The sequence below is a fragment of the Sinocyclocheilus anshuiensis genome, unplaced genomic scaffold (assembly GCF_001515605.1).
Source record: "Sinocyclocheilus anshuiensis isolate Anshui unplaced genomic scaffold, SAMN03320099.WGS_v1.1 scaffold1820, whole genome shotgun sequence".
Taxonomy (NCBI): Eukaryota; Metazoa; Chordata; class Actinopteri; order Cypriniformes; family Cyprinidae; genus Sinocyclocheilus; species Sinocyclocheilus anshuiensis.
In genome coordinates this window covers 52,483-63,607 of record NW_015555821.1, presented here as the reverse complement: position 1 = coordinate 63,607, position 11,125 = coordinate 52,483, and the positions used below count along the sequence as shown (strand labels likewise).

Sequence of the window (11,125 nt, the reverse complement as noted above, 5' to 3'; positions counted from 1 at the left end):
AATATGAAGAATATGAAGAATATCAAAAGCTTTAGGAGTCAGCTGTCCATGAACGTCCTTAAGAAACCAGACACTCAATCCAATCAGTTGAATGACTGACTCAGTGACTTAGTGTCTTACCGTCACTTACTGGTCGTTCAGTTGAGAAGTACTTTGAAAAGTATGCATTTTTCCCCTCAACATTTCTTATTTGTATACTCATAAATGATTCATAAATGCATTTAAAACATTAATCTCATAACATTATTTATTGCAGTTGTAATTATTGTTATTTGCAGTGTAAATTATTTAATCTGACTGGTAGATAGTGTATAGTGTATATTGAATTTATTGATAAATTATAATAATTTGACATGAAAGATGATGCATCTAATAAAAATAGGAAATAGGCCTTTGTAAAGGTAAATATGCAGATTTAAGTATGTAAAAGCTGATAGAACAGAATAAATTGTTTACTCCACCAAAAATCTCAGCGATGCAGTTATTTTGCAGGGATATTTTGTATAGAATATTGTCTGTTGATATGAAAAGTTCACTGTATATCATCATTTATTACAGCAATGATATTTTGTTTTCTTTTTAATTTATACACATTAAATATTACATATATGTATGTAATAAAATGTGTATTTCCATTACAGGTTTAGGTCTTAAATTTCATATAAGGTGGTATTAAAACGTCTTAAATTTAACTTGTTCATGTCTGCAGAAACCCTGTCATAACAAAATCCAAATAAACATTCCAAAACCAAAAACAAACACAAAGCAATCGGGAGCAAACCAGGCCATCCCCACACCAACAAAGCCACGACTCTTATAGCAGGAAGACAAACAAAGCGCGGGGTGGGGTGTCACGTGACAAGAGTGATGCGAGAAGACTGACACAATGATGGCGGATCCAAAGCGCAACTTTTGTTAATAAAACTTTCATTTATTCGTTTAATAGACTATAAGTGAGTGTTGTTGTTGCTGGGTTTTCATTAAAAAAAATAACAATGAACCACAAATTAAGCATTCGTTTTAAATAATTTATTTAAATAATAATTTAAAATAATTTAAATAATATAATTTATTTGGGTTACATCGGCTATATCCATCTTTAAGGGGAAAATCCAAAAACCTTACATTTATTTGTGTTACAACGCGGGTACATCAGTCTTATTCAGCGGCGTAGCAAGTCAGCCCCGGGCCCATATGCAAAAAATTTGCACAACAAAAATGCTGCCATATAGGCTACTGAATGCAAACACAATTTTGGTGCATCAGCCCAAAAAACAAACAAAGAAAAAAAAAATAAAATAAATAAAAAACAAACAAAAAAGTGAAAAATAGTGAGGGGATATTTGAGTTATTTGTTAATAAACTAATGTTTTCTGAGTCAATAAGACCTAACGTTAAAGATCAGAATAAGCGCTACAGATGTGAGAATGCGAGATTAGTTGCTGCTGAGGTAGACGCTCTCTCTCTTTCTCTGCTGTCTGTAGATATTGTTAATTCTTAATTTGGGAACGGCAGAGACATGTTACAGGTTATAATATAATCCAAAAATCATGGCAACAAATGATTTTTTAAGTCAATTTAATAAGTTTAATCAGTTTAAACAACTTTCACAGTCAATTTGATTCAACTTAACTCATATTTAACCGTTGCTTCTTGTCATTGTAGGCTTAGGCTACCTTTTTTCAATGGATTTTAATGAATATACTAATTAATAAAATTAATATTATTTCGGGAGCAAACCAGGCCATCCCCACACCAACAAAGCCACGACTCATAGCAGGAAGAACAGGTGGACATCGTTCTCTTGATGAGTCTCCTAGACACACCCACTGGCCGGCCGTAGCAGGAAGAGCAGGAGACTCATCACAGTTTTGTGTTCGTTTATTTGATAATTAAAGTTTTGTTTAAATGTTCGCCTTTTCCCGCCTCCTCCTTCCCTGAGCTTTTAACTTTGTTACAAATACGAAATATTATAATAAGACATACGTCATAAAATGATCAGTGTATGTGTCACCCGGCACTAGTGAACAGATATGAAGTCTTAACTTCATCACAAACCTCACAAAGCAACAGAGAGAAAGAGGTTTGGTATTCACATATTCACTCCCTCCACAACTATTCACACACATCTCTGCATTTACAATTCACAGGTTCACACATGAGGGGTGAGAGAAGGATGTGTTGAAGACAAGATGAGTTTGGCCTTCTGTCCGTTAGACCTCAAGTGTTAGACACCCACTCACACACACACACACACACACACACACACACACACAGAAACCAACAGAGAAAAGCAGATATTTACACCTGCATGTGAACATTATGAGATAATAATGTGAACGAGTAGCACAAATGTTTGCTTTGACCTGAGAATATGGCAGATATGAGCGTCATTCACACATCCTGTGAGCTGTACTCTTCACCTGTGTGAAGAAGCCAATCACACACTGTCAGCTACACAGAAAACATCACAATGAGATGAACTGCAGGGCGATAATGAATTCTGCACTACTTATTATATAAGTCTGAGAGAACATCTGATATTTTTCCATTTAAACCTGGAAATAAACAGATTTTCAAAATAAAATGACAATGTGAAATGTAAGAAATATTCAGCACTGTTGCTAGGTGACTAATGAAGTATACGTAAATGAGTCGCCCCTCTGTCTCCATTCTCCACAGTCTTGAGGAAGACGTTTGAGCAGGAACCCTTGGGGAAGGAGGTGTCACTTGAACAGGAAGTGCTGCTGCAGTGCCGCCCACCTGAGGGCATACCGCCTGCTGAGGTACAAACTCACACACACACACACACACACACACACACACACACACACACACACACACACACACAGACACACACACACACACGTCAATACCGTACTGATCAGCTTTGCCTATAGGGATGAATGTCAAGCTCTCTCCTGTGTTGCCAGCTGTCAAACTATTTTTTTATAATTAAATGTACTAATTAACATGTTAAATTGACAGCTCTTATTCATATTAGTAGGGTAAAACAGGGCTGAAGGCATATACTTTAAGAAAAATGTGCTTTTCTCTACCCCCATAGTGTATAATTGCAGAAAATATATGTTTTTATTGAACATTGATGGAGCAACAGATTTTGTGTGAAAATAAATCATAAAAGTGTTTTGTTTTGTTTTGTTTAAAAATGTTATAAATGTGTAATGGGCAAGATGAGCCTTTTTACCCCACACTCACGGTAAAAGGTACAAAGTATTTATACAGATACTTTAGCTAAAGTAACATGTTTTGAATAGTATCTAAGTTCAAAACAATCACTCTACTTTCAAAATAGGAAACTATAAATGTATTATTCAAAATTAAAATGAAAAGTCTGGGACACTTTTTGTTGTTGTCAGGCTTTGTGGACCATGTTCATCTGTTAATATGATTAACTAGGCCATTGGTTATTCTGCGAGGACACCTGTGTGAACTTGAGCAGAACTGACTTCATACATCCATGAAAAATGACCTTGAGAGCAGCTGGTTAAATATCATTGAAAAAGTGGCTCGGAAATGTGAAGTTTGTTCTGAGAAAAGCTTGCACATCATTTGAATGCAGATTCCACATTTGTTTTAATTTTTTTTTATTTTTTTTAATGCAGTAATGTCCGAATACATTTTTGTGCCACTGTATGTGTGTAGACAGACACACACAGGCAGACCTTGTTCATATCTTTCTGGAGTGTTAGTTCCACTGAACTCTAAGGTCTCATGAACTGTGTAAAAATAGAGAAGAAGTGTGAAAGTATAATTGGAGGACAGAATAACACACTTACTTGACGGACTGATTTACTGTCTAACAGTTTGGACACATGTTTTGCATGATCTTAAAAAAAGCCTTTGAATATAAAGGCCTATACTTCACTTTTTAAAATTATTAATTATTAATTATTGTGTAGACAAATATTATTTAAACTGCCTATAAATATATAATTCTATATGTTTTATTAAATGTTATAATTTGTAACTATTCTAAAAAATATTTTATAGTTTTAATGATTAAAAAAACAATTAAATGTATTAAAAAACAATAAATGTATTAATTTTGTCATTTTTTATTATTTTAATAATGCACTTTTTTATTACTCTAATGATTAAAAAACAAAATAAGAAGATTTGAACCGGGAAAATAAGGTGTCAAGTTCATATAATAATTATTTTTATAATTAATTGTATTATTTTTTATTATTTAAACTTTTTTATCATTTTAATAATGAAAAAAATGCAAAAGAACGAGTTGAACTGGAGAGTACAGGAAAAATTAGTCATTAAATTAATACAATTATAACTTTTATGATTAATTTAGTAATTGTTAGTTGTTTTATTTTTGATATAATTTTAATAATTTTAAAAATGGAAGATGAGTTGAACCTGATAGTACAGGAAAATCAATAATTAAATGAATAAAATTAGTATTTTATAATTTATGATTTTAAATTGTGTGTGTGTGTGTGTCTGTGTCTCTGTATGTGTGTGTGTGTGTGTGTGTGTATATATATATTATATCAGAATTTTAATAATTAAAAACCAAACAGAAAAGGATGAGTTGAACAAGATAGTACAGGAAAATCAGTCATCAAGTGTCCAGTATACATGTTCCTCCTTCAATAAAAAGCATCTCAGGATGCACCTCATGAAGTGTTTGTGTGTGTGTGTGTGTGTGTGTGTGTGTGTGTGTGTTTGTCATCATTCCTATCTGTGTTATTTCAGAGTTTTGATGATTTTCCTATTATTCTACAATGTGGTCGGTGTGTCCAAAGTTAGACTGCTGCTGTATGCTGTAGTTGTATGTATGTAGTGTATGCTCTTATGCGCATGTTGAGTTTGTCTGTCATCGTACAGTGTGTGTGTTCAGAGCTGTCAGAGTAGTTCCCTTTCAGTCGGTCACTCTCGACGTCACGTCGGATGTGACCGACTGAAAGGGAATGTCTCGGTTACGTATGGTAGCCCTCGTTCCCTGAACGAGGGAACGGAGACGTCACGTCCCGTCGCCACAGCTCCTGTACCACCGCTGAGCGGCCGGGTCACCGGCTCGGCTCCTCAGCGAAAACCTGAATATGCGCTGCATCAGCTGCCTACTTATACTCACGCTGTGATCAGCAGCAGCTGGATGCAATAATCGCATGCCAATGTGCATTGGCTCATTTAGTTTACACTCGAAGTAGATTGGTCTCTCTAAGCGAGATCCCAATTCGTCGGTCATCCGACGTGACGTCTCCGGTCCCTCCTTCAGGGGACGAGGGTTACCATACGTAACCGAGACGTTTCTGCTCCTGATTTTGACCCAGAGGTCAAGGGTTCCCAGAAGACCCGTAAACGACCCAGAGGACACTACACGCACACACACACACACACACACACACACACACACGTCGGGCCGAGTAAGTTGAGATGTGAAGAAGAGCCATGTGAATTCCACCGAGTGCTGCAATATCTCTCTGTTCCGCTCGCTGACTCCGTCTAGACTGAAAAACTTTCGTGCCGTCCCTGCGTGTTCCCGGAGGGTGCTGGGAACACCGTGACCCGGTCAGGATATACATTTTCATGTAAATATCATTTGCTTTTTCTGAACTATTCGAGCGAATGACCTCTGTGTTCACTGGGCTTATTTTCTGAACACCCACAGCGTGAGCCGCAGCCATTAGGGAGCCAGAACGGTCTAAAATAACAGTGCAGAAAGACGAGACCCGGCCAATCACAGAGCCCTCATTAAAATCACACTGTTTCTATGGCGATAGGATATAATATACATACAGGTTAACCTGGATACACCGGCGGGCCATAGTTAGAGACCAAAGACCTCTACTTTATACAGTCACAATTATATTTTTGCCCTCTGACACACACATACACATGTAAAGCGTAATACAGTGGCAGGAGTTTATGTACTGAGGGAGCTGTATTTGTACGATGAATGGTGTGCTATTCATAACATCCGTAAAATCTGCAGAAACCATCAGGACACGGTAGGAAACACACATGCAGATGCACTTGAAGCACTCTAGAGACACACATAAACACACACACACACACACACACACACACTATTGAGACTCAAACTGTATTTCATACTAATGTTGTTGAAGCTGCTCTGTAACTGTGGGTTTTCTAAGCTCCCAGATACTCATAATTTAAAGTAGTTTAAGTAATTTATACAGTCAACGTTGCACTTTTCATAAGTATATGGCTCATTCTCAGGAGCGCTGCCATTTTTTTCTTCCTGTAATTAACAGTACAAATTACAGATACTTAGTCACTTAGTCAGTTCAAAGATTTTTTTTATTTAAATGAAAGTCTCTTCTGCTCATCAAGGCTGCATTTATTTGGTCAAAAATACAGGGAAATCAGTAATATTGTGAAATATTATTATAATTTAAAATAGCTGTTTTCTATGTGAATATATTTGAAAATGTAATTTATTCCTGTGATGCAAAGCTGAATTTTCAGCATCATTACTCCAGTCTTCAGTGTCACATGATCCTTTCCTCAAGAAAAACTTTTTATTTTCAGGATTCTTTGATGAAATGAAAGTTCAAAAGAGCAGAATTTATTAGAAATCTAAATATTTAACGTTACAAGTGTCTTTACCATCACTTTTGATCAATTTAATGTGTCCTTACTAAATAAAAGTATTAATTTCCTTTAAAAAATCTAACTGACACCAAACATTTGAAAGATAGTGTGTGTGTGTCATGTTTCACTGTCTTGTTTTATCTAAAATGCTCTATGCATTTTCTTAGTAGAAGAGACCGGGGCTAGTTGTCACTTTGTTTTTTATTTTTTTTATTTTTATTTTTTTGTACTCCGGTGAATATTTCTCAGGGTAAATGTATATTTGAAAGTCAATTTCAGTTTTCTTATTAAAGTCTGGGCTGCAAAAAAACTATTGAACATTTCCACTGTTATTGCCTATAGGCCAAAAAGATACAGTTCATTGAACATATGCTTTATTTATGACATGCCATAGCGAGGCATGTTGTCACACTATGGAAACTTATATATTTTTTTTACAATGGAAACCTGCTATTAAACATGTTAAAATTATTTCAGAACAAAAATAATAAAAAATAGAATCATTCATGCAAAAATAGAAGATTAAATGAATAATCCATTCTCTCTGACATGTATATATTTCAGTACTAACAGTTCCAAATAAATAATTTTTCTCAGCAATTAACAGTATCTGTCAAGATCATTTTAATTAATCAATCAGTATATAATTTAATTAATTAATCGACTGTACTACTTAATATAATATAATATAATATAATATAGGACCATTGCTTTGGCTAACATAAATTGCAAGTCATAAATTGTCTGAAATTACTATGTATAAAACACTTGTGACAGCCTTAGTTTGGAGGGCAAAATAAAATAAAAAAATGTATAATTTAATTCTAATTTATATTAATAAGACTGAGTAAGATTGAATATTAATAAGATCCGTAAGATTGTTTGATCTTGGTGTTTTAAAGCAACACACAAAAGCACTGCTAGAGAAAACACACATTCGTATAATTAGACAGTTGACTTTCTCCGTGTGACAACTAGCCCCGGCCTCCCCTTTCCAAATGTACTGCGTCAGGGTTAAAATAATAGTGTTTTGGGTTTGTAATTGCTTTTCCAGTGTTGATGGTGGTTACGACTTATTTTGTGTGTGTGGTGGGAGAATATAATTTAACTGCGTGCTTTCCACCGCTGCTTGTTGAGAAAAATAGCTTGTTAGTAGAAAAGCTGCACTATTTGAAAACAGCTAAGCTGCTGTCACGCTACTGACAAATGTAGTTAAGTTAGAAACACTGCTTGTTTTAGCTTCTCCTTAGCACTACTTCTCACACACGTTCAACAGAAAGCTGCAAACAGCTTCCAGCAGCGTGTTTGATGCTCCTGCAGCCTCACAGTTACAGGAATTAATATCTTCTTCATTAGCTCAGAGCAAAGGCACTTTACTGTGTTTTATGCTAACGAAGATGGAGATTGTTTACGGTAACAGACTTTTATGGTGTGCCATTAATTAAATGTGCTGATGTTCTGTATGTTGGTAATGTGTCAGCGCGTGTGTAAATTTCAGAAATGCATCTGGAGATGGAGTGAGTTATTGTGTCCGAGCCAAGTTAATGCAGTACACATGCTGACACGCACATTTTGACATGTATGCATACGCACACACCAGGTCAATGTTATAAATTAATATCTGTAAGTATGTGTCTGTTGACAAATAGCATTTGTATATGGCTTGAACCTGTGCTATATAAATGTATGCATAAATATGCATGCATTTACACTTAAAAATAAGTTTCTAAACTGGTTTTACCACTGAATTGCACTTGTTTTGAGAGAATGTGTCTTTTAGTATACTACACTGGCTTATTTTTTTTAGTTGTTATTAACTTAAAGTGAAAACAAATAAAATAAAATACCAGAAGAATTTTTATGTTTTTGAAAGATGTCTCCTGTTCACCAAGGCTGCATTTATTAGATCAAAAACACAGTAAAAACTGTAATATTGTGAAATATTATTATAATTTAAAATAGCTGTTTTCTATTTGAATATATTTTGAAATGTAATTTATTTCTGTGATGCAAAGCTGAATTTTCAGCATCATTATTTCAGTCTTCAGTGTCACATGATCCTTCAGAAATCATTCTAATATGCTGATTTGCTGCTCAAGAAACAATTCTGATTATTATCAATGTTGAAATCAGTTGTGCTGCTAAAATTGTTAACAAAAAGATATACAATAAATATTAAAAAAAAATCTTAAATTGTAGAATGTTTGAAGCAATCTATACTTTTGAATTTATAATTAATATAAATATTAATGGAAAAGTATTAGTTTGCCCTCCAAAGTAAGGTTCTCACATGTTTTGTATATTGTAATTTCATGCAATTTATGACTTACAATTTATATAGGCAAAAAAAAATAGTCTGTTTTTGTGTTACATTATGAATTTTGTATGTCATAATTTTTTTTATTTTTTGTGTGTGTGTGTGCTGAAATGCTAGCCTGTTTAATAACAGATTTCCATTGTTTAAAAAAAATCATACAGTGACAACATGCCCCGTTTTAACTTGCTGAATAAAAGTGTTATTTTTTTTTGTTTGTTTGTTTGTTTGTTTTTTAAATCTTACTGACCCCAATCTTTTGAATTTGGTATATTGGCTTTAATGCAAGTACATTTTGTCATGCATTTTTCAACTTGATTTTAACTTCTTTTAATTAAAAAAAGGTGTTTAATTAAAAAAATAAAAAAAAACAGACAACTTTACAGCTAAAAAAAAAAACACATTTTATATGGAAGAAATACTATAGACACTAAACCTGGAACATTTATTTCATTGTTTGAACATAGAACCAATATTAATAGTGCCATAAATGGTTCTTGATAAGACATTGATAATATTTACCTTGTTTTAAGGATTTTGTCATTAGTTAAAACTTGCATTGCACTACTATCATCTAAACAATACGCCAATAATTTAGACAGATTTACACATCAAATAACGCACATTTTTGTCATTTTTTATGGCAGAAATAATATAAACTGTAACATTCATTCAATTGTTTGCACTTAGAATCAATACTGATAGAAGCAAAAATGTTTCTTGACAAGAACAGTGTTCTTTGCTCAACCTAAAGTGCTTTAAAGAAGCATTAAAGAAGCTTTATTTTAAAGGGAAAGTTGGCAAGGTGAAGCTGAGTGTGTGTGAGGTGTGTTTAAGCTTTCAAGCGAGTGCAGAGGTCAGGAAGAAGTGTTTCTGTGTGTGTGTGTGTGTGTGTGTGTGTGTGTGTGTGTGTGTGTGTGTGTGAGAGTGAGTGAGTGCTGTAGTACTTTAACATGTGGCATTCATGGGGAAGTGTGTGTTCATTATGCAGGACTCAAGGGACGAATCACACACGCTAAACACACCTGACCTCCATGATGACCCGTAACCACAAATCTGGCCCTGCTGTCTGCAGCTGTCATTTATCTCAACACACTTTCATTCTCCTGCTCTCGTGTTTTTTCACTCTCCCTTTCTGTTTTTTCATCCCTCTATCCATTCATAAACACAACCGTGCCATAAGATCAGGCTATATAAGGACATTTCACGTTAATATTAAATTACATAACATAAAATAATGCTGCAGATTAATTAATCAAACCAAATTAATTAATTACACAAGATACTGACTGATTAATTAAGTGTCTTGATAAATTTGGATAACTGCTGAGAAAAGCTTTATTTTGAATGGTTAATGCTGAAATTACATACATGTCAGAGAGCATGAATAAATTCATTTAATTTTATAATTTAGCATTTGTTTAACTTTTTATCATTTTTAAATAATTTATTTGACTATACTGATATGTTGAACTGACATTTAATAATAAATAAGCAATATATTTATTATTATATTATTATACAATTCTTTTTTTATTTAACTATATTTTACAAAGCCAATATAGCATTTTAGCTTCAATGTGTTCTTTTTGTAATGTAGAGTTCTGAAAGTTACAGTATGTTCATATGCAGTGAATTCTTTCATTTCAAGAGGCCTGTAAGGGATTCCTTCTGCAAAATAATAAATAGTTCCTATGGCCTTTTTTTCATGTTCATTTCATTGTTTTAACAGATGCTTTCTTAAAGCCACTGCGTGTGGACGATTAATATAACAAATAAGAGTGGTGATATCAAAGGTTACACACAGAGCTGGAGTAATATAGTGTGTGTGTGTGTGTGTGTGTGTGTGTGTGTGTGGTCTCTGTGGAGTTCGTGATCTCTGGAGGTTCTCGGTGCATCTGTGTTGTGATTAATGACCATCTCTCCCCTCAGAGAGCAAGACACAGCACAACAACAGCTCAAAACAGCTCTCATCTCATTTCTCCTTTGTTCTCCTCTCATCTTAGCTCTCCTCTCCTCTCTTATTGCTCAAAAGTTGCTCTTTCATAACTCAGCGGAGACCTCATTATGCTTCATTTAAGTATCATCTTTTTCAGATATTTCTTGTAGAACTTCTTAGGAAGAATAATTATACTGTAGGTACAAATAAGACCTTTTACCACATGGAATCGATTAAGAAATAATAGAGATATGAAAACTTATCTGTGATTTGAT

General features: G+C 34.1%; 1 protein-coding gene across 1 annotated transcript in view; it reads left to right on the top strand.

Annotated features, from left to right (window-relative positions):
- Window positions 1–11,125, top strand: part of LOC107675312 (netrin receptor UNC5C-like) — a gene marked incomplete at its 5' end in the record, with an annotated part of 57,796 nt that overhangs the window by 18,245 nt on the left and 28,426 nt on the right. The window contains one exon of the mRNA XM_016469612.1: window positions 2,683–2,786. Coding sequence (XP_016325098.1) covers window positions 2,683–2,786 — 104 coding nt within the window. The remainder of the gene's footprint in view (window positions 1–2,682; window positions 2,787–11,125) is intronic.